Source organism: Corvus hawaiiensis, chromosome 9 (assembly GCF_020740725.1).
Source record: "Corvus hawaiiensis isolate bCorHaw1 chromosome 9, bCorHaw1.pri.cur, whole genome shotgun sequence".
Taxonomy (NCBI): domain Eukaryota; kingdom Metazoa; phylum Chordata; class Aves; order Passeriformes; family Corvidae; genus Corvus; species Corvus hawaiiensis.
In genome coordinates this window covers 32,040,963-32,064,070 of record NC_063221.1, presented here as the reverse complement: position 1 = coordinate 32,064,070, position 23,108 = coordinate 32,040,963, and the positions used below count along the sequence as shown (strand labels likewise).

General features: G+C 45.0%; 3 protein-coding genes and 1 long non-coding RNA gene across 6 annotated transcripts in view; 2 read left to right on the top strand and 2 right to left on the bottom strand.

The window, feature by feature from the left end:
* MIER1 (MIER1 transcriptional regulator) overlaps positions 1 to 6,154 on the bottom strand; it is a 32,648-nt gene extending 26,494 nt beyond the window's left edge. Inside the window, exon 1 of one of the 2 annotated variants that reach the window (XM_048312172.1) lies at positions 6,076 to 6,154. Coding sequence is in view for 1 of the 2 variants with exons in the window: in XM_048312171.1 (XP_048168128.1) it covers positions 5,270 to 5,278 (9 nt within the window). In the remaining variant the exon portion in view is untranslated. Of the gene's footprint in view, positions 1 to 5,269; positions 5,390 to 6,075 lie in introns of those variants that run through there. The other variant, XM_048312171.1, reaches the window with a different exon arrangement.
* Positions 6,155 to 6,712: 558 nt separating this feature from the next.
* On the top strand, positions 6,713 to 19,878 carry DNAI4 (dynein axonemal intermediate chain 4). 2 transcript variants are annotated; one of them, XM_048312170.1, is made up of 17 exons: positions 6,713 to 6,821; positions 9,159 to 9,303; positions 9,945 to 10,018; positions 10,697 to 10,794; positions 10,952 to 11,081; positions 11,720 to 11,859; positions 12,892 to 13,047; positions 13,574 to 13,738; positions 14,061 to 14,290; positions 15,374 to 15,460; positions 16,107 to 16,258; positions 16,892 to 17,049; positions 17,193 to 17,314; positions 17,922 to 18,020; positions 18,403 to 18,632; positions 19,253 to 19,403; positions 19,725 to 19,878. In XM_048312170.1, exons 1-17 carry the CDS (start codon positions 6,790 to 6,792, stop codon positions 19,767 to 19,769), a joined length of 2,214 nt encoding a protein of 737 aa, XP_048168127.1. In that variant the 5' UTR covers positions 6,713 to 6,789; the 3' UTR covers positions 19,770 to 19,878. The 2 variants fall into 2 exon arrangements, with proteins under 2 accessions (XP_048168127.1, XP_048168126.1); XM_048312169.1 differs by having other exon boundaries at positions 10,946 to 11,081.
* LOC125329811 lies at positions 9,281 to 19,299 on the bottom strand. Its single transcript, XR_007205281.1, has 3 exons — positions 19,232 to 19,299; positions 10,999 to 11,181; positions 9,281 to 9,356 (listed from the first exon to the last, which is right to left on the bottom strand). It is a non-coding gene; the product is annotated as an uncharacterized LOC125329811 (long non-coding RNA).
* Positions 19,879 to 20,922: 1,044 nt separating the features above from the next.
* On the top strand, positions 20,923 to 23,104 carry INSL5 (insulin like 5). Its single transcript, XM_048312173.1, has 2 exons — positions 20,923 to 21,644; positions 22,848 to 23,104. Exons 1-2 carry the CDS (start codon positions 21,470 to 21,472, stop codon positions 23,081 to 23,083), a joined length of 411 nt encoding a protein of 136 aa, XP_048168130.1. The 5' UTR covers positions 20,923 to 21,469; the 3' UTR covers positions 23,084 to 23,104.
* Positions 23,105 to 23,108: the final 4 nt, after the last annotated feature.

Genomic DNA, 23,108 nt, shown 5'->3' with positions numbered 1-23,108 from the left:
GGACTCAGGTCCATCCCAGCCCAAAATCCCCTCCCAAGGGGAGCACAGAGCTCTGCATTCCCGCAGAGCAGGGGGAGCTGCAGCTCTTGGGGTGCCGAGTCACAGGAAGGGACAGGAAACTTCAGGATGCTGAAAGCAGGTTCTGTCCAAGGTCCCACTCCAGCACCACTGTGCAGGGATTTTCCCAAGGGGCTGGGTCCTCGGAAAAGTGCTGGTGCTCCAGGCTAAGGAAGCTGCTGCAGGGAGGCAGCTGCAGCCAAGGGGAGGCTTTGGCTGACAGGACATGATGCTCCCTGCAACTCCACCAGGAGAACTTCCCATTCCAAGAGAATTATGGAGCACGACATCACAGGCAATCAGAACTCCACCAGCCCTACCTGAAGCACATAGTTCCACACTTCCCCATTTTCTATTTAACATTCATTTCCATTACAAACTTCCTTAACTTCTTGTAATAATCTAAAATACCGTGCTAAGAAAACCGGGATTCTATGGAGTGATCGGATCCTACTACAGAATTCCAGAAGAAACCAGCCACAGTCGTATGCCAGGCACCACAGGGAAACATTCATATGGACAGTTTGTGACGTGAATGGATTAAGAGGGAAATATTAATGCAGCCTGGGGCTTCTGGCCACGAAAAGGCTCAAAAAGAAACAACCTTACAGCAATTCCAGCGTCTGCCTGAATCCCTCTGCTGCTTTAGGAAGGATTTGAAGTCCTGAGCTGGAAGCCCACCAACATCAATATTTTATCATATGCAAAAAATATCCACAAAACTCTCCTGTTGTGACAAAATAAACCAAGGGCCACCCTCTTTTTAAGATTAGAAATGCAGAGTGCCATTGCATTCTCTGCAATTTCCCAGAGCTTTCCCTTGAGAGAATACAACCCGTGCCTATAACCAACCACTTTGGGGTTTATTCCCTCATCAAGAAAGGGAAAAAAGAGAATTCCCAGCTCTCTACTAGGTTCACTGATACCTCAGGGGAGTATTCTACAAACACTGCTCAAAATGACATAAAAATGCCCCCCAATTAGTTACAGCTATGATCAAACCAGGAAAAATATGATTGACTGATGTCAATCCCTGATTTTAATCATGATTTAGATCAGTAGGAAACCCGGATTTAATCTATTTTGACCTTGTTCTGTATCCAGGAGCTACTCAAAAACTCTGACTGTTCAAACACCTCAGTTTGCAAACACATCAGTGACTGTGTGAACTTTACTACTGCTTCCTACTACACCTTAGTTCAATAAAAATACTAAAAATGCAAAAAGGTTACTAAGAACAGTTATCAGAGCATGTATTTCTTCAGCATTCTGTCCTGAAGCTGTTTCAAAATAGAAATCAGGAAGTAATTTTCAAAATATGAAAATAGAATTCAGTGACATTCCCAAAGTTTAAAATCCCTCAGCTGAAAGAAGCAGAACATTGAGAAAAAGGGAAAATTTCCCAGACAATAGGAATTTATAGATGACTTCTTAAAGCACACAATGTTAATAAACCGATTTTTTGGTGGAAAACAACTAAACTTTCAGAAACTCAAAACCATTAAAGTGGACTCAAAGGAATTAGGTTGAGGCATGTAACTGTCCACTGACACCACAAGAGAAATGCTCCTGCTCCAAGACAGCTCCTGCTTCTTCCCATACTTTCTTAACACCCTAAAACGCCAATCCAGATTTTTAACCCCCCAGAAATTCACTCTGCAGAAGCAAAAATTGAAGTTCTTATTTCAGCAAGTCAGAAAATTGAAGAACCTCAGTGATGGGTGAGAAACACAAGGAGCTGCTCAGCTGCCTGCTGGAGGTTTGGGAGAAACAGGAGTGTCTGTTCCAGCATCAATCATGGGGAAGGAATCGTGGAATCCTTTAGGTTGGAAAACATCTCCAAGACCATGCCCAGCACTGCCAAGGCCACCACTGCCCCACGTCCCCAAGTGCCACATCCACACAGCTTTTAAACCCTGCCAGGGATGGGGACTCCACCCCTGCCCTGGGCAGCTGTGCCAGGGCTGGACAGCCTTTCCAGAAGGAATTTCCCCAATATCCACCCTGAGCCTCCCCTGGCCCAGCCTGAGGCCGTTCCCTCTCCTCCTGTCCCTGTTCCCTGCCAGCAGAGCCCGACCCCCCCGGCTGCCCCCTCCTGTCAGGGACTTGTGCAGAGCCACAAGGTCCCCCCGGAGCCTCCTGGGGCTCTGCTGATCCCCAGGGCTGGTCCTGCTGCCCCATTCCAGCTCCAGTTCCTGTGGCAACTTTCCCTCAGCTGAGAGAGCGGCTTCTCCTGCAGGAAGCTTTTAGGCTCTCAGCCAGGGATGGGCCAACTCATGGAAGTTCAGGGGCATTTACACAAAAGCAGCAGGAGGAGCAGGATCTCCCCTTTCAGGACCAGTCTGAGGACCGTGACCCATAACTAAACCAGCCTGCAGTTAATTCCAAGCTACACCAACCCAAAACCAGAGATATTTTGTCCCCAACGCTCCCACCTCACCTCTGACCACACTGACCACCCTCTTTGCCATGCAGCTGCCCTGGTACTCCTCCTAATTCACTGAAGAATAATGAAAAACCCCAAACCCTCATCTTCTTCCCTTTAGTTTTCCATGTTCAGTATCCTGGCAAGTGCCTGTAGCAACCGGATTGGTGCATCCCTTTGCACGGAACAAAGGGAACAGCAGGAATCCAGCACTTCTGGAAATTACAGCAGGTATTGAGCTGCCTCTGTTCAACACAAAAGTCTGACCCCAGCTCTTCCAGTTTTGGGATCAGAAGATCTCATTCTCTCACTTACATTTCACTCCAACATTACAAAGGCTGAATTAACAAAAAACATTCTCTTTCAGCTGCTAATCAAGCTTTACAGCCCCAATCTTTTCTTCTCAGAAGGCATTAAAATACTTATTTTGGAGAAAATCTGTGTGTATCAGCATTCCCTCCACCAAAACCACCCCGTAAGCAGCTTAAAGAAGGATATTGTAACACTCACAAAGCTTCAGCTGATCTTAAGTTAGAGATATTTTCCTTCCAGTTTATGCCTGGAACAAACTTCTCACATGTTGGAATATGAGGAATCACGTAAAAGTAAAAAGAACCCTAACAAAGGTTATTAATCCCAAATTTAATATATATTCAAAATATTTTTGTTCCTTTGTCTGTCCTGTATTCAAATCACTTCTGCAAAAGTGAAGCAGCACTTTTAGTGAATTTAGTTTCACTTTCTGGTCTCCCTCACTGACTACCCAGGCTCAGCCCTGCCTTCTGAAGAGCCTTCCTGTCCAACTCAACAGGTTTCAGTTTTATTGGGCTTTTAAGTTGGTGTCTGTAGCTAAATCTCTACACCACAACATTTTAGGATCGTTCCTGAGTGAAGGATGAGCTCCTGTGCGTCCCTTCAGAACGGTCAGCACAAGATTTTCCACTGGGAGAGGAGGATGGGAAAGAGGGCAAGAAGCACATCAGTCTTATACCTTCCCATCCACATTTTCATCATCTGCAGCTCCTCCAGGCCGTGGTTGACACCAGAGCTATGAGGAAACGCCATGCTAAGGAGAATTCCCACTCTGCTCCCTCTGTATTTCCTAAGTTCACAGAATCCTGGAAGGAACACTAAAACCATCCAGTTCCAACTTCTTTCCATGGGCAGGGACACAAAGCAAGCTGGGAACTGTATCCAGGACATTGCTCCTGCTTAAATCACTCAGAGTATTAAATTTTTTTTTAATTGTTACTGTTTCTCCATGCAGATGCAACAGTTGCCTGCACAACTCAGTGGTGGGAATGAACTCCAGGTGCTGCTGCTCCTAAACTCATCCACAAGTGGATCAAAGGCTCCTCCTGGCCCTTCACCTCAAACAGAGATGCCAAAACAGGACAAGGAATTCACCTTCAAAAAAGCAAAGATGAAAACTCCTGCTCCCCTCTGAGTGTGATATCAACACTGATACGTAGCAAAGGCCTCACCCACTGGAACAACATCCATGAAGGGAAAAGCCAAACATGCCCAGCCCCACATCCCAGTGGGATCTCCCTGCCCTGGGCAGCACAAACCCCCAGCCCTCGGTGCTGTCACTGCTGTGACGTCGACGTGAGGACGTGACACCGAGTAGGAAGTTACTCATGGCTCAGCCCCACAGGACACAGCGCCGGGAGCCCGCAGAACAGCAGGATTTAGCCCAGGATATTGGGGTGAATTAACAAAAAAATGAACAAAATGTACAAAAACTCGAGCCAAAGATCCCGAATACTCTGATACCCGGAACACAGGCCCCCACTGTCTCTCCAACTTTGTAGAAGGCAGGAGTTTAATATCCACATTTTTTGGAATCACACAGGGATCAGACCCGTGATTCCCTCTCGAGATACAAAACCACACAGGCAGGTTCTTAAAACTTCTAAGATTAGCTCAGGACGTGTTGTCCCAACAACAGGAAGACTGGTCCATTAAAGTTTTGGTTTGGGAGGAAAAGATAAAATAATTTAAGGAAAAATCCCTGTACATTCGGGAATTCCAAGGGAAGAAGCGTCATCCGTAAAATCTTCTAATCCTGACACTTCCAGCTTGCCCTGGAAGCAACACCTGTCCCACAGATTTTACTTTTCCAAAGCATACTTCCCAAATTTTCATTTCCAACACATTTGTCAACACAGAGGAGCAAACAGCCTCGAGATTGAGATCTGGGGATAATTCGGGGAAAACTTAATGGAATATCCATTCATCAGCCCTAATTCCCCTCCTCAAAGGGGAAGAGCTGATCCTATTGGGATGGGCAAATCCAACCCCCACCAATCCAACACTGCCATAAAGAGGCTTTTTACACATTTCCCCATCGTTATTATATTATATCCCCATTACATCCCACAACATAACCCCCATTATCCCCAAATAACACCCCCCCACTCCCCGCAAATCCTGGGAATTCCTGCGTTTTCCACCAGAAACCTCTCCCTCCCAGGACACCGCGCTACCTTTTAAGCAACCCCCCTTTGTCTTAACGACTACAAAAAGATACTTAAAGGAAATAAAGCGATGTTTTAGCATATGCGGTCCATAAAAAAAAAACAAAACGGGAGGCGCCGCGCTCGGTCCCGCCCGTACCCCTCAGGGGCCTTCAGCCCCCGGGACGGCCCCGTTCGGGGCCGTCCCGGGGGCTGAAGGCCCCTGAGGGGTACGGGCGGGACCGCCGGTGCCCGCGGGCCTCCGGTCCCCACAACAAACTTACGGCCCCGCGCAACAAGTTCCCGGGCAAGCCCCCACCGCTCTCACCTCAGCCATGATCGCTGGTATTCCCGGGAAAGGGTCACATCGCCGGGAAGCGCCGCCGGGTCCCGGTGGGAGCGGCGGGAGCGGCGGGGACGGGACCGGGAGCGGCGGGGCGGGAGGGGCGTGGCCACGTTACGCACGACGTCACCGCGCACCGCGGGAAGCGGACAGGGTGCGTGCGGCCGCTGTCAGTCAGCGGAGGCCACGCCCACCGCGCCTGTCACTCAACGGGAGGGCACGCCCCCTCGCATGTCACATAGCGCTGGCCCGACCTGTCAATCAGGGTGGCGGCCACGCCCCCTTCGCGTCACTCAGGCACATCGCATGTCACTTGGTACAGGCAGAGCGCCTGTGTAACTCAGGGAGCAGCCCCCATCTGTCAATCAAGGTCTAAGGCCACCTCCTTACATGTCAATCAAAGCGCAGCCCGCTCCCCACCGCCTGCCATTCAGCGCGCAGGCCACGCCCCCTCTCCTGTCACCGAGAGCACACGCTCCGCCTGTCACTCACACCGCAAGGCCACGCCCCCGCCCCGCCGCGGCCCCTCATGCCCTTATATGTCATTCGGCACAAGCCACGCCCCCTCACGTGTCACTCAAGCCACCGGCCGCGCCCCCTTTGATGTCATTCACTGCCCAGGCCACGCCCCGGCCAGCGCGGAGGCTCCCGCTCGCCGCGGCCCCTCACGGTCCCGGCGGTGCCCTCCGGCCCCGCCCGCCGCCGGCACCGGCTCCACAGCATCGCCCCGCGCCGCTCTCGCTCGCCGTGCCGGTGCCGCTGCCCCCCTCCCGCCCGGCCGCCGTACTCACGCGGGGAGCCGCAGAGGCGCGGGGGGTGTCTCATCGGCCGTGAGGCGAACAGGGGGTCTTCGGGAAACGGGGGCCCTTGGGTGACACAATAATAACTCTAGGTTAAACACAAAACCCGAAAAAACCACCCCAAATAAGCAGAGAAAAGATCCAAAACCAGTGGAAATTCACCGTGTCCTCCCTGCAGCCCCGGTGCCTCACCTGCCCGGCTCAGCGCTGTCCCCGGGCCGGCGCGGGGCAGCGCCCGGCGCGCCCGTCGGGCATCGCGGCTGCTGTCACAGCGAGGACACCGCGTCCCTGGGTTGTGTTAAACGCCTCGGCCGTGCCCCTGCAGAGCCGCGCGGCTCACGCACGCCCGGCGCCTCCGCCGAGGAGCCGCATCCCCAACCCTCACACGGTCCCTGCGGGCGGTGCCGAAAGAACCCGCGGGCGCGACTTTGCTGACTCAGGGGTGAACCCTCGAGCGAGGCGCTGCAGCCCCGCGGGAACGCCGAGCCGCCGGCGGGGCGGTGTCGCGGCGGGCGCGGGCAGCGCTGGTTCGGTGACACGGGGCGGGGGCGGGACCCGAACCGGGGCCCAGGGACGGCCCGGGGCTGCGGCCGCGAGCACAGCGCGGCCCGCGCACAGCGCAGCGACCAATCGGCGGCGTCCTTGCTGGCGGCCAATCGCCGCGCCGCGTCTTGGGCGGCGTTGTCATGGTAACGGCGCGACGCCATGATGAGCCCCGCCGGGCCGCGGCCTTCGCCGTGAGTGAGCGGCCGGATCGGGCCTAAACTTCAAAGTTATTGAAATCAAAAAGGCTTCAAAGCCTTTAAAATGCCTGGGAATAGAGGATAAATTATAATACAGAATCAATTATAATATATCATTAGTTATAATTAATGAATGGAAAAAATTCCTTTATTGTAAATGGATTGCGTCCCTTAAAATGCTGAGTAATATATAATAATTTAAAATATGTAATAAGTTATATGCTATAATAAAACATAATAATAAATTATATTTAATAAATTATATAAATGTCCAAACCCCTAATTATAAATGGTTTACATCCCTTAAAATAATTGGCAAGATGTAATCAATTATAATATGCAATAAATTATATTCTGTACTAAGGCATAATAAATGAATGGTAAAAAGCCTTTATTATAAATGGTTTACATTTTTAAATGAATGGGCAATATATAATGAATTGTAATATATAATAAATTATATTCTATAATAAATTATAAGGCATAAGAAGTTATAACAAATAAATAGTCAAAAGCCCTTATTATAAAGGGTCTAAATCCTTTACAATAATTGGTAATTAATTATCATTAGTAATTATAATATATAATTATTATATATTAATTATATTATAATTAATTATTATATATAATAAATTATAATAAATGGCTGCAGTCTTTTCTTATAAATGGTTTACATCCCTTAATTTGTGATATATAAGAAATTATAATGTCTAATACATTATATTCTATAATAAATCATAATATCTAATAAGTTATAATAAATAAAGGATAAAAAGCCTTTATTATAAAATAATATATAAAATATTTATATTATATTTATATATAAATATAAATATATTTTTATATAAAAATATATATTATATATAATATATATAAAATATATATTTTATATAAAATATATATATTATATATGCAATATATAATATAATATATATTATATTTATATTATATATTTATATATTTATATGTTTATATTATTTTTATATAATATTATATAAATATAATTATAAAATAATTGGTAATATATAATAAATTATAATATGTTATAAATTACATTCTGTAATAAGTCACAATAGATAATGAGTTATGATAGATAAATAAATGATGAAAAATGCTTTATTTATTATATTATTACATTTATTATGAAGTGGTTTACTTGCCTTGACATAATTGGCAATGCAATCAATTATAATACATAAGAAACTGTAAGAATCCTTTACTATCAATGGTTAAAATCCTTTAAAATAATTGGTACACATAATAAATAAATGTATAAGAAGCTGAAAAAATCCTTTAAAATAATTGGTTACATATAATAAATTGTATAAGGAGCTGTAAAAGTTCTTTAAAATAATTGGTTACATATAATAAATAAATGTATAAGGAGCTGAAAAAATCCTTTAAAATAATTGGTTCCATATAATAAATAAATGTATAAGAAGCTGAAAAAATTCTTTACAATAATTGGTTACATATAATAAATGATTATGTATAAGGAGCTGAAAAAATCCTTTAAAATAATTGGTTACATATAATAAATGATCATGTATAAGGAGCTGTAAGAATCCTTTAAAACAATTGGTTACATATAATAAATAAATATATAAGAAGCTGAAAAAATCCTTTAAAATAATTGGTTACATACAATAAATGATAAGGTATGAGGAGCTGTAAAAATCCTTTAAAACAATTGGTTACATATAATAAATAAATGTGTAAGGAGCTGTAAAAATCCTTTAAAATAATTGGTTACAAATAAAAAATGATAAGGTATAAGGAGCTGTAAAAATCCTTTATTATAAATGGTTACATATAATAAATTGTATAAGGAGCTGTAAAAATCCTTTAAAACAATTGGTTACATAAATAAATGTATAAGAAGCTGAAAAAATTCTTTACAATAATTGGTTCCATATAATAAATGATCATGTAGAAGGAGCTGTAAAAATCCTTTATTATAGCTGGTTTACATCCTTTACAATAATTGGTAGCACGTAGCGCATTACAATAAATTGGGAGTGATAATAAATAAACGGTGAAACCCTTTAGCTTCAGTTGGAGACTTTCTAAGTAGAACTTTGTAGAAATATTGCCATTTTTAGGAACACGAGGTGCCCTCCCAGGCACTGGCCCTGCAGCAGCCCCACGCCTGCTCTGCAGAGAGGCTGCGAGTGGGGTTAACAGTGACATTCTAACCACGGCAGCCCTTTCTATTTGCTGGCCCTTTCTCTTCAGCCATCCCATCCCGCTGTGTTTAGTGCAATCCTTCCCGCCAAGGCCCTGCCTGGGTGAGTTTTCCCGGTTTTTGAGGGTCCCTGTGGGTGATTCCAGGGCAGGAGCAGGAGTGGGATGTGCCCCCCTCCTCCGCCGAGGCAGCACCGGCACCAAGGCCCCGAATTCCCGGAGAACTTCCACGGCTTCCGAGGGAAAAGCCGCGCGCAGGGGGGTCCTGGTGGGCAGCCAGGGAGCTGTGCAGGTGAGATGATCCATGAGCACCCTTGGGAAAGGTGGGAAGAGGCCAGAATCCACCTGCAGGAAGAGCGGCACAACCCTGGCATGGCTGGCTTGGAGCTCAAAGCTCATCCCATTGCCATGGGCAGGGACAGCTCCCACCATCGCAGGGTGCTCCAGGCTGGCCTTGGACACTTCAGGGATCCAGGGGCAGCCAGAGCTTCACAATAATTAACACTTCTAAGCTGGAACTTATTTCAGCAGTAGCACCTCCATGTCTTCACCCAAACCCCCAAAGATTCCCGAAAGATACAACCTGGGAATCATTTAAACACCTCACTGACCTTCCTGCACTAAAATATTTTAAATGCTGTCAATAAAAAAATGTGTAATTGTTCATCTTATTTATTTGGCTGCACTGTTAATTGGACTGGAATAGTCAGAATCAATAATTCACCCTTGGTGGTCATTATGGAATAAATGAGCTGGAAAAGCCACAGGGAGAAGCAGGACAAGTGGGTCTGGCAATGACAGGAATGGGGCTTTTCCCAAAGAATCCCAGCAAACTCCAGCTGGTCCCTGCAGGAAACCCCTTCCAAGTGCCCTCCCTGTTGCTTGGGTTGGGAACACAGGGAAATTATCCTGATTATTTAAATATTTCTTCAGGTTTTTGATGATGAAGGCAAGAACGTGACACCCCACCCCCTCTTCCATCCAGACTCAAATACTGCTGTACCCAGGCAAGAAAAGCTTTATTTTAAAGTATTTTATCTGTTTTAGTGATATTTATTAAGTGCAGCCAACCTTTTATGCAAAATTTAAAAATGCATCAATTAAAATAGCAAATTAAAATATTAAAAGTATCAGTTCTACTAACAAAATATTGTTAACATGATAAGAATTCTCTGTTTTAATATGATTTAAGTAAGTTACCTCTGTGTGATTATGTGCATCCATCTGCAAAAATTCTCTTCAACAAAAAACTTGGAGTTAAAACTCCTAAATTGTGTTTCACTACATACTTTGATTTACAAAATCCAGCACAGAGGGAAAAAAACAGTCAGTGGACTTTGGGCTGACAAACTCATTTAAGTATTGCACAGAGGGTAAATAATTATTGGTGTTTTAAATGAAAAGTCCTGAGCCACAGCATTATCAAAATGCAAGAAATAATTGTAATTATTTATGATTTATGATTTATAATTACAATTGTAAATACTGATTTCTGGGATGAAGTGATTGCTGGTTTTGCCATGTTTCCCAGACTGGCTCTTCCAAAGGATAATCCCAGGGGCTGGGATATCAACCAGGAGCAAATATACATTTAAAATGACTTAAAAGTACAAAATATCTCTTGAAGATAAACACTTTTTTTAGTTTTTTTGGTGACAATTTCTGCTTGTTTCTTATCCCTGAAGGACACATGGAAGCAGCACTTGGATATCAAACTTATCGACAACTGAGTTTGGTTTAGATGAAACAGAACCTCAACAAGACCCAACTTTGAGCTTGTCTGGTAAAGAACACACCCAATAATTATAAATTTAAACCGTTCTGGGATTTATGAGACCCTGAGCCAGCCCAGGGCCTTAGAGCCCTTAGAGAATTAATTTGTCTTCTCTTAATTTAGAGCAGAAAAGGTCTTGTTTGTTGCCCTGGTGTTTCAGGTGTAGAAGCAGCCCTGACAGAAGCAGAGCTGGAGCAGAGGGTGGATATTTACCTGTCAGAGACAGACACGCTCCGGATGTTGGATCTGCCAACTGCTGTGCTGTCCACGGAGGCAGAGGAAGCTGGGAGAGTTCTGTAAGTCAGCTGGCACCCGTTTCTCTGTGTGCAAAGCCTCTTGGATGAGACTCCATTTCTTACAGCTCCACGTTCTTGATGAAATTCTTACTCCCTTCCACTGAAAAATGATGGCAGGTTAGGAAAATCCAGGGATGGAGAAGGGTGATAATTAAATTTTCACGAAGACAGTAAGAAATGCCAAACTGCTGCATTGATTCTTGTGTGTAGCTTCTAATTATTTATTAATTAAGAAGAGTTAAACATAGCAGGCAGCTCCCCTGGGTCCTCCCTGAACCACCATAACTTTGGTGGAAATGCTGAAATGAAAAAGGAGAAGTTTCCTTTTTGTCTCTTGATGCTGTGCCTTTCCCTCCTGAGTGATGGGAGCTCTGAACTCTGCATTCCCCCAAAGTTCACAGGCAGCTGGAGTAGGGATTTTTGCTGGTTTTGGGTTCTGTTCTCCACAGACCATTCCTGTTTTAGAGCAGCATCACAAAGATCAGAAAGAGCTGCTGAAATAACATCCAGCAATCCAAAAAGCTGGAAATTTAAGACATGGAAAAGCCTCTCCTGATCAACTCCTGGTTAAAGACACTGAGAATTCCAGGCAAAATTTTTCCAGGGAGTCAGCTCCCAGTGTTTCCTTTGTTTTCCAGGGAGAGGAATAAGATTTATGTGGAGATTTGCAAAGCTAAAATTGACAGTGAGTACTTTGAAGAAAAAATGGTGCAAACCATCTCTGGAGCTGCCAAAACCAAGGAGGTGCAATGTGAGACAATCACCGTGGCAGAGAAAGGTAAACCTGGGCAGGATACTGAGAAAAGGGATTTTTTACTTTCAACTCTAAGCAGGAGATGTTTCCTCGACTTCCACTTCCAGAGCTTTAAGTTCAGACAGGACAGTGTGGTTTCTGGTGGCCGTTTCTGCCCCTCCTAAATCTTGATTTTGGTGCTGGAACACTGAATCCATTGCAATAAAATCGTTATTAATGCTCCCAGAGAGCTGCTGTGCCCTGCCTGCCTCAGTGCTGTCCAGCTAATCCTCACCTCTTCCCTTGAAATAGCAAAGGACACAGTTCCCTTTCTGCCCCCTTGACTTTTCAGGTTTCTGTTTCTGTTGGCCACAATGCAAAGAAGAGAACCTGTGGCAGGAGATTTAAAACCTTGGGGAGCACAGGACACCTTGGCAGGCTCAGTGCAATTTTACAGGATGTACAACCTCAGTGCTCTAAAAACCATTGTAGAGGAATCTCTGAGTTGTGCACGGGGTGAGCTTTGCCTCACTGGGGGCATTTTTGTGTGTAAGAGGCCAAAAAAATTATGGGCAAAGCTGTTCCAAACATTTTGTGTCTGTTAATGTATGTAAAATGAGGGAATAAACACCAAAAGTAGATAATAATCTGTTTTGAAAAGATATTTGCCACTTTTTTGTGTGCCTTGAGCATCAGCAGGGCTCATTCCAACCCCTGAGCACATCAAGGCTAGGTTTGGGTGAGAGCTGGCCCTGCTCAAGGGGAGCCACACCCCAAAAAACCCCTGATGGAGCTGCAGCAATCATACAACAGGAGGAGATTTAGAGAATTTTATCTGCTTTAATGATTTGTATTAAGCATGGGCAACCTTTTTAATAAATTTGTAAAATAGGGCAATTAAAAGATGAAATGAAAATATTAAATCAAAAACATCAGTTCAAATACCAACATGTTTGGAACCAGAGCTGGTTCCAAAGCCCCCCAGCCCAGCAGTTGGGGTGTAGAGCACACAGCAAAGCTTTGCTGGGCTGTAGGACCAAAACAAGAGACCTGTGTGACGGGGAAATTCATTCCCAGGGATGATGGTGACTTCCTGGGACTTTGACAATTCACTGGATGCCTCAGAAACAGAACCTACAGAGACAGAAGAACCCACAGACACAGAAGAGAAAAGCAGCAAATCTCCCACAGCTGAAGAGCACGGTCAGGCTGTGGCTGTCCCTTCTGCCAGAGGTAACATTTTACATTGCTGCTCTGTTTTCATCCTCCTAAACAGGCACATCCCCGTGATTTGTGGGGAAAACTTCCAGTAAAACACGTTTGGCCTGCCTGGAACCTGCAAGAGAGTTTGCTAAAGAGCCTTGGACAGGGTTGCACTTCTCTGTACATTGCCATCAGAAATTATCTTAAATGAAGATAAATACTCGGGGGTAAGGTTTGCTGGTACTCAAATAAGTAGAAGCAAAACACCAATTGTGAAGAATTCCAGAAGTATCTGAGCAATGAAAGAAAACAAAATTAAAGCAAGAAAAAATTCATAGTGAAAGTATTTTTTTGAATTCTCTGCTTTTTGCAGGTGGAGGAGAATTCTTATCCCTTGATTTTTCTGTGTGAAGTTTTACCATGTTCAAAGCATTTATATCCCATTTATCTCTTATCAGGCAGCACGGGCCTGTTGGACCCTATGATCCTTATGGATCCATTCCACCCTGGAATATCCCATGATTCTGTGATTCAACTTCTTCCATAATCATTCCAGAAAGTGCTGTTCCTGCCAGGAGCCACGAGGGGAGAGAATGCCTTTCAGAAGCCATCTTAACATCAGAAAAGCTGAAGCAGGATTTAGTTGTCATGGAGAGGATTCTCATGGAGAATATTTTTCAGCCCAAACTTGCAGTTTATCGGCAGATTCCTGTCCTTATAGGTTTGTTCCTTGCTCAGTGCCCTCTTTCCAGCCATAAATTCCTCACTTTCCACAGAAATGCCTCACTTTTTGCTGGGTAGCTAAACCCACACCTGCAGCAGACCTGGCACGCTCCAGCCCAATCCAGCTGTCTGTTCTGTCCCCAGCCACTTTTAGTCACAGTTTTAGAAGTTAGGATGTCTTAACTCCTCAAATCTTCATTTCTTTTATTTTCCCCTGCAAAATATTTGCTGAAAAGGCAAATTTTTCTTCTGGTGTGAATGTCTGGAGTGGGATAAGTGAAATGTTTCTACTCAGACTCTACCACATCTGTGCATTTTAGAACCTGATGTTACCTCAGACACTGACAGGGAAGAAGGTGAAGAGGATGAGGAGGAAAAGAAGGATGAGAAAAAGCAAGAGGAAACATCCTTTAAATCATCAGCTTTGTCAGATGTAAATCAAAGCCCAGCAGAAGCTGCAGCTCCCAGCCTGGAGCAGCTGTGGTCATACAGGTGTGATTTAACCAGTGGTCACAGCGTGAGCAGCATGGCTTGGAACAAAGTGAACCCTGTGAGTTAAAAAATCCTTCCTGAGCTGGTCCCAAACTGGGACAAGCAATTGGTGGTGGGAATAAACTCCTGACTGAGGTGTGCTTTGCTGGGAGGGATCTCAGAGAGATGCATCCAACCCCTCACTCTTGCTGCCTTAATCTACAGGTTGCACTAGGCTTTCCCTGCACATGGATCACCACGGCTTTAATTGGCTCAGAATTTCATTGATTGCTCCAGTTTGCCCTGAACAGCAATGTTAATAGACTTAGTCTGGTCTAGAATTGAAATTTAACCCCTGCTCCTAAACTTTATTATCACTGAGGGAGTTTATTTCTGATAGTTTAGACATCACATCTTTGTCTCTAACAGTAACCTCCCGAAAAAGCAGCATTCCTCAAAAGAAGATGCACAATAACAGCACAGAAGCCAAAACTTCTTTAATCTGGTCATGTAAAGCTCAGTTTTCCCAACAGAACTCACTTATGGCCAAACAAAAATAATGAATGGAAGAAAGGTAAAAGGCAGCTGAGGATGAGAAACAGGAACCCAGTGAGGGAAAAAAAGAAAATAAAGACCATTTCATACTTTTAGTACACCAGATCTCCAGATATTAAAAAGTTTAGACACATTTAGAGACTTCAGTTTGAAAACACGGGGCAAGCAAACAGCTCCTTTTAAAGTGTGAGTTTCACAAACTACTTGTTGAGTACAGGGAAAGAAAAATTAATAGAGCTGAAGGCTAAAGACTTGCTGCTGGTTTTTACTTCTGCCTGTGGAAAGCAATGAAGGGAATTCACTGGACTGTGGAAAGCTAAAAGCCAGGAGTTTGAGGTGCTCTCTGAAGCTCCTTTTACAGCCAACCTTGAGAGACAAAACCAGAAGCATTCTTATGTACTCCATTAAATAATGCACATTAGAATATGGTTATAGAACAACGTGTATCCTGTTGCTTTATATCCTGTGTGATTCTCCCTGCATAGGACAGGAGCTTTGTTACTCCAGATTTTGCCTTGAGAGCTGCTGTTAACACAGAGGTGCCTGTGGAAATGTCCTGCTGAGCTTCGAGTTGAACTGAGATATTCCTGTTGCTCTGTGCTTGCAGGATCTCTTAGCAGTTGGTTACAGAGAGTTTGTTTCTCAGGATCAGAAGGGAGGCCTGGCTTGCTGTTGGTCACTGAAGAACCCCATGGTAACGAGCCCCTTTTGTTTGCTTTTTCTGCAATATGCTTTTCTCTGCACAATTTCTGCTTTGTTTCCCTTTTAACTGCAATTATCTACTCTAACTTCTCACAACACGGTCAAAAAGAGAGGAAAATTTATAGATGTAACATTTACACCTCTGCAGATCCATCTGAAAAGGGATCCTTTTAAAACCGGCCATTAAAAAAATATTTGGAAATCTTAGTTACAAAGTGTCCCAGTAAAAAAACTCTGATTGCCATAAATGACAACACTTCAGTTTGATTTCTTCTACAAACTTCTCTTGGCCAAAACTGTATTAGACTAATTTAAACCAGGCAGAGTCAAATTTCTGATGTATCTTTACACATCAAATACTCTCATGATTCCCTGCTGTCACCATAGACATTTTTAGGTATTTAGTTTGGAGCAGTAGCCTCACCTACTTTCCAGTGTCATATTTCTGCACAATCTTTTTCCTAATTTTATCAGTTGCAGCAAGAAATACAAGGAGCCAGTCAGAATAGAGAATAATTTCGGGTCGCTGTGGCCACCACCACTTGAGTTTTCCAGCAGAAATTTAGTGCCCAGTGTTAAGAAAAGAGAGGTGAATAATAACCCAACTCACAACATGGTTGTATTTCTCTCCTGGGCAGTGGCCAGAGCGCATTTTCCGCTGCGAGCACGGTGTTACTGCTGTGGATTTCTCCCTGGCAAGCCCAAATCTCTTGGCAGTTGGGATGGCCAATGGACACGTGGCCATCTACGACGTCCGGAGCCGGAACGCCGCCGCGCTGCTGGACAGCAGGTCAGGCTGGGAGCTCCCACCTCCTCCCACCTGGGGCACCTCTGAGCGAGCAAACCTGGGAAAGGGGCAACAAAGGAGTCCCATTCCCTCATTTTTTAAGGAATTGCAGCAAGTTACCCCACCTATCATTTCTACTCCATGTCCTAACTAGGACAATCCAACCCTGGACAACAAATCCTTACAGGAGACCAGTGGTAGCTTTTGGTGCTTTCTCTCTGATCCCTCTTGCCAAAAATGGAAAGAACATCAGAATAAGTGAGGGGTGAGCAGGAATTAAGAAGAAAATGAGAGAGGGGATGGGAGGGTGATGAGGGAAACACTTGCCCTAAGGGCAGCTCCCAGGTCTCAGGAACTCTCCTGCAAGGTGCAGACTGATTTCATGGTGCAGGTGTTACTGAAAGGTGGCAGCACATAAACCAGTGCCCTGAAACTGATTATCAAACATGTTTAATAAAGGAGACATCTTCCTGGAGAAAACAATCAATGCTCAGACCATTTTTTAAAAGAAAAGCTAAACACTTCTGTCCTAAGACTTAACGCTCATTACAAAGTGGAAGCTTAATTATTTTTGAAATATATTGCCTTGTCTTTGCTCATATATGATTTACCACATGCATTTTTTTTTTGTCCCAGTGCATCCCTAAATAAACACACAGGTCCTGTGTGGCAGCTGAGGTGGGTGGAACAGGACAGAGGTGCGACAGGAGGTTACAAGAAAGAGAGACTGATGTGTATCTCGGGAGATGGGCGAATGACCCAGTGGTTCATACAGCAAAGGCTGGATTGCTTTGGTGAGCACCTGAAACTGCTCTCTTTGATTTCAGCTGACATTCTTCACACCAGTTATCCCACAAAACATTTAAGAGCTGCTGGGCACTGCAAAGCAGCACGAGTTCCTCACACCTGTTTGACACAACCTTTGCTCTTTGCACAGATGTGATGACAATCAAGCGAACACAAAGCAGGAAGAAAAAATTACCAGGTGAGAGAGAAAGGAAAAGTGAAGCTCCCATATCTCAACAGGCAGCTGGAATGTGCTTCGACTTCCACCCAGAGGTAGGCTCAGAAAGCCCATCCTGGCTGAAGTATTACCCAGGATAACTGCAGCAGAGGAGGGATGCTCAGCTGGAGCTGCTTTAATGGGAACTAGCCAGGGACTTGGCACTGGCATTTAAAGCATATTAATTTTGAAATAAATTGCTTCCTAGCTACTAAGAGCTACCCCAACTGGGTGAAATGGTAGAACAAGCCCTGTCCTCCCAGCCATGCTACATTTCCTTGGACAGGCCCTGGGGCACATTCCCCTCTGTGTGTTGGCCAAGGCTGGGAGAATTTGTTCAACACCTCCCACGTCCAGGACTCAGCTGTGCTTCTCTTCATCCAGCTGAGTATTTCCTCCACAGAGCACTCAAAGAATACATGTGTTTTCCACATGGATTGCTGAAAATCCAAGATTTTCAGGAGTCAAAAGCTCCAGCATAAACTGTGCATTGACGGAGAACACACCCAGCAAATGTCCAACGTTGTGGGCCCCTTTACCCCCCCCACACAGGAGCTCCTCCTTGGCTCTGCAGAGCACTGGCTCTGAACTCATCCAGCCCTGGCTGATTTCTGCATGAGTGATAAATTCATCCAGCCTAAGCTCCTTTTCCCTTTCTTTCAGGACACTGATATTTTTCTTGCTGGAACAGAAGAGGGCCACATCCACCTGTGCTCCTGCTCAGGCCAGGAGCAGATTCTGGGGACATACAGGGGCCATAAGGTGAGTGATACACTGTAAACAAGGACAGCAGGAACTGTTCAATTCAGTTCAAAAATGTAACAGTTTCTTTGCTTATATTTAGTAAATATAATCTGTGCAACAACAGAAACCTAAACTTCTTCTCTTATATTAGGAATGAATTCCCACAGCATAAAGTATCACAGTCTTGCAGGATTACTTTCTACACTAAAAGGATTTTTTCAAATAACTCACTAAAACTGGTACTATAAACTGGTTTAAATCTTTAGTTCTGGTTTTATTTTAAGACAGCAATCAGAAATCTGATTGGCCTGTACAGTTAAATAATCTTATCTCTGGGTAGCTCTAGAATAGATTCTGTAGCTCTACAGCAACACCAAGTTCTGTTTTGTTTCTCTCCCAGCAGGGTCCCGTGTACAAAGTTGCCTGGAATCCCTCAAGCACGGACATGTTCCTCAGCTGCTCTGCAGACTGGAGCATCCTTTTATGGCACCGGGATTCCCACACCCCTCTTTTAACTTTCACTTCTGTCACAGCTTTTGTTCATGACATCAAGTGGGCTCCAAAATCAGCCCTCATCTTCGCAGCAGTGAATGAAAGGAGGGTGGAGATTTGGGATCTGAGTGTCAGCATGTGAGTAATGACTTTTCTCAAAGAAGATTCTGAAATTTAATTGGCACACATTGTTTCCTCATCAGTGTTTTTATCAAATCATTACAGCTCCGAACTTTGCTTGCTCAAACTACTGCAGTTTGAAATACTCATTGTGTAAAAGGAAATGGTAGCTCCCAGAGATTTGGGGTTAGAAGAGGAGCTGGATGCCTCATGGAGCTGATAAACTGCCCTTTTCCTGCAGAAACCATGGCAGAGCTAGAAGGAAAAATAACAAAACTGAGCTGCTTTTATAAAGATTGGATGGTCTGAAGTTGAGATGACTCAAGTTACCTGTGGGCTTGTCCAGCTGGTCTGGATTTTGTGTTACTGACTGTGTGAAGCCCTGGTGGATCCAAAGCCCTGCCACATAATGCAAATTATTCATATAATGAAAATATTAACCACCACTCTCCAGGTTAGGACAGATTTTAAGCAAGCAGGATATCTTAGTTAACAGCAGCTGGGATTTTTGTTCTGGCAGAGCCCAAACCAAACACTGCCTCACTTCCCGGTTTTTGAGATAATCTAGAAGACAGAAAGTGAGATGTGCAGCTTTTCAGCTGGTAAATGCATGGTACCTGTTAATTCTTGGGTTGCAGCTTCAACCCCGTGCTCTCCTGTGCTGCCAGCCCCGAAGGGAATCTCAGCTCCATCCTCTTTGCCAAGAACGCCGAGTGCCTGCTGCTGGGGGACAGCTGTGGGCAGGTGGGAGTGTGGCAGCTGCACAACCTGGCTGCTCCCAGCACCAAGGTACGGCTGTGCTGAGGGCCAGGGCTGCCCGGGGCCGCATTCCTCAGCAAGGTAATTCTGGGAAACACCCAACTAGGGAACACCGGAATAGGTGGGATCACAATTCCAGCACCAGGCTAAAACTGAGGTGGGTCCTCTGCTGCCACACCACTGGAAATTCATTGCCTTTTTAAACAAGATACATGTTTGCATGCTGCCAAATAGGACAGCACAAATGCAACCCAACCTGGCCTGCCAAAAAGTGGTGTTTTCCAGGACAGGTGAGCACAGCATTAACAGAATTCCGAGGAAGAACCGGCTCCTCTTCCTCTTGTTTTCCAGGTTGGTTCCTTGCGTGACATCGTGTCTCCTGCTGGAGCTGTTTAACAGTAGCTGATATCCCTTCTCCTTTGGGAAACAGCAGGAAAGACTTGCTGTAGTATGAACATAAACTGGTTATCCTTTTTTAATCATTAAAATTTCTCTTTGAAGCACACTGCTTAGAAACTTCTTTCAAACGCCCTAAATTTCCTCCTGAAGTCCCCTCATTGCACTATCAGTGCTCATACATGGATGGCCTTCTCTGATCATGGAAAGGTCTCGGCTGTCTTTCCTCCTGGGGCCTTTATCCCTTTCTGGTTTTCCCCCAAGGTCTTTTCTCCCTGGGTTGGAAGCAGGCAGCATTTGGCTGTCTAGGCTGGCTTTTTCTGGGGGCAGAGCAGAAGAAACAGAAAAAAACCACCCAGCTGGAGAATTTTCAGGAACTTCCTGCCCACAGGAAATAGGGAGCATCTCCAGAGGAGCGATTAAGCACAAGTTGTAGCCCTGCTGCTGAGCACATCACGTATGGAAACGTGTATTTTATAGATGCAGAACATCCAGCCTCTCTCATTATCCTGACAATAAACACCCAACACTCAAACACATCACTGAATTAAGGATCATTTGTGATGCATTAACATCCACTTCCTTCTGTGTGCTGCACATCTGACAGGGGACGTGCAAACTGCTCCCGACATAAAATTCATCTTGGTGTGTTTCAGAGAAAGACACTCGTTAGGGTGAATCATTTGTTAATCATTATTATAAATCTGACCAAAATACACCCTGTATTTTCCATCCATGCCCATGACTGTTTGCTCACTGCTAAAAAACAAGCTGTAACACATCATAACCCACCCTGCACACAGTGAAAGTTAATTAACTGTAACATTATGGTGCTGCAAAACCCTCGTGGTGCTAGGAAGGGCTCAAGATCTCCAAAGTTCCTCGTGTATTTTGTCCTTAAACATGGAATTTCTGACCATGTAACTGAGAAATTTCCTCCTAAACCCATTGTATTGCACGGATTTTTATGGAAACATAAAGACACTGAAGCCAACATTAGGAACCAATAACTCGGACCCAACCTCTGCTCCCAGAGCAGAGTGACCCAGCTCCATGTGCTGCAGGATCATGTCCTATCACTTGGCACACTGGGAATTCTGGCTGGGATACCTATATATGCCACAAACTCCCGCTCCAGAGTGGATTTTCTCAGCAGTGCCTGGTACTGGCAAGGTTTTCCCCACAAGCATCCACAGTCACCAGCAAACAAGGTGGGGGAATGAGGAGGTGCACACATCACGGGAAGGAGTTAGCTCCCTTTTTCTTTGGGATCATCAACACAAAGACCCCAGTCAGGACTGGGCATCAGGCTGTGCAACACACCAGTGTGGGGCACACAGACACCAAACCCATTAAGCACAAATCACGTCATAAACACCCTTTTGTTCTGGCAGCACACACATTAACTGCATCCACCTAAGCCATACCCCATAAACATGCTACACCTCAGGTGTTCCCAGTAAAGCAGCTACGTAGACCTAAGAAGTCTTTAATACCTGACTGAGATCCCAAAGCACTTCAAGCATGACCAGAAACAAGCAGTTTATTTGTTTTTAGCAAACATTAAGTCACCCTCAGAGTGAGCCGTTACTCAGCGGAGTGGATGGACCGTCAGTATAAATGGGAAGGTTCCAGCAGAATTCCCCACTCACTGCCTTCTGCCCTGCCCACACCCAGCTGGGAAGCACCACGCTGGCAGCATGAGGGGCACGGTGCTGGCACTGGCTTGCCTCGTTCTCCTGCTCCTGGCACAGGAAGGAAAAGGGGAAGGGAACACAGTGAAGCTCTGCGGGAGAGACTTCATCAGAGCCGTGGTCTTCACGTGCGGCGGCTCGCGCTGGAAGAGGCACCTCACTGAGCACCACAACCTGGGGGGTGAGTACCAATTAAAGCATCCCAGGCTCATCCCTGCCCACTGCACCTGCATCCAAGGGGATCCAAGGGGACTGGGAAGCAGCACATCCCCTGCTCCCCTCAATCCGTGCAGCACGGGCTGTGCTGGGAGGCAGCCAGCGAAGAGCTGCAACTCCTCATGTTCCCTCAGTGTGCAGCTGGTCTGGCTCAGCTTCCTGGGCTATTTCGCTACAGAAAAATCATTTAGACCAAGCTTTTCCAAGCTCACCTGAGCGACAGGATTCAAGGCTATCACTGAAAATCTCTCTGCCATCACATTTCAAGTGACAGTGACAAGTTTCACTGAAGTCGGTGCAAGTGTCTTACTGTGGTCTTCACTTTCCCCACCAGAAACCAGAAACTGTATTACAACTTTAAAACATTATTACTAAAACATGTTGAACAGTTACTCTGCAATTTAAGTACCTTCACGTTTCTGTGTATATTTATACTTATTAGCACATTTTTTGATACTCAGAAAATTTTGATTTGATAGTCAGAAAATTCAACATGCACTGCTAGAAATTTGTACTCTGACAGATTAAAATAAATAGAGAACAAGAAAGTAACTGAGGCAGATGACAGCAACAGAGGCTTTCTGCACTTCCTACATCTGCATTTTTGGAATATTCTTGTGTAGCAGCAGCTTTAAACAAACACAAAATTGGTAACACGGGCAACCCCCTCCATAAAGTCTGTTGAAGAACCTTGCTTCTAAAAAGTGAGAACTGCTACACCTTTACAGACTCCATAAGGCCCAGCTGTACTGAGGTGTTTCAACTGCTGCTGAATTGTAATTTCTGTAGAAACACCCAGAACTTTGAAATCCTGGGTTGGATGATACCTTATTGCATTTCCTGCATTTCAGGAAACCCACAGGTCCAGCCTCTGACACAGCAAATCACAGCTTTTCCTGGGGAAGCAAATGTATCAGTGTAAGACTCAAGGCAACACGGCACTCTCTTCACTAGAAATCCCTAAACCACTGGGTTTTACCACGTTGATCACAGATTGTTCCTCACACATCTGCTCTCAGTGAGGAGTCAGTGATGTGGTGCTCCTATCAGAGAGTAACACTCAGCTCCCTGGCTGTAGGTTGGTCTGTCTTTCTAGTAAAGATAAAAAGCATAAATTACTCATCTTTCCATGACTTCTAACTTTTAGCTTCTTGCTTTCCTGCGACAGAGAGTGAAAACCCCCAGCATTTCCCACACGAGGACAAGGGTGACGCCGACTTCTCATCACACCCAGAGCAGAGGCTGGGGATCCACAGCCAAGAACCCCAGGATGTCAAACCTGAGCAAGACTTGCAAAACACCAGCAAAGTTTCTGTGCTAAACAAGCGTGAGGCAGTCAAGCTGCTCACCACATCCTGCTGCAACGTGGGCTGCAGCAGGAGAGAGATCAGCTCCCTGTGCTGAGATGCAACAGCTCGGTGTCACAGCT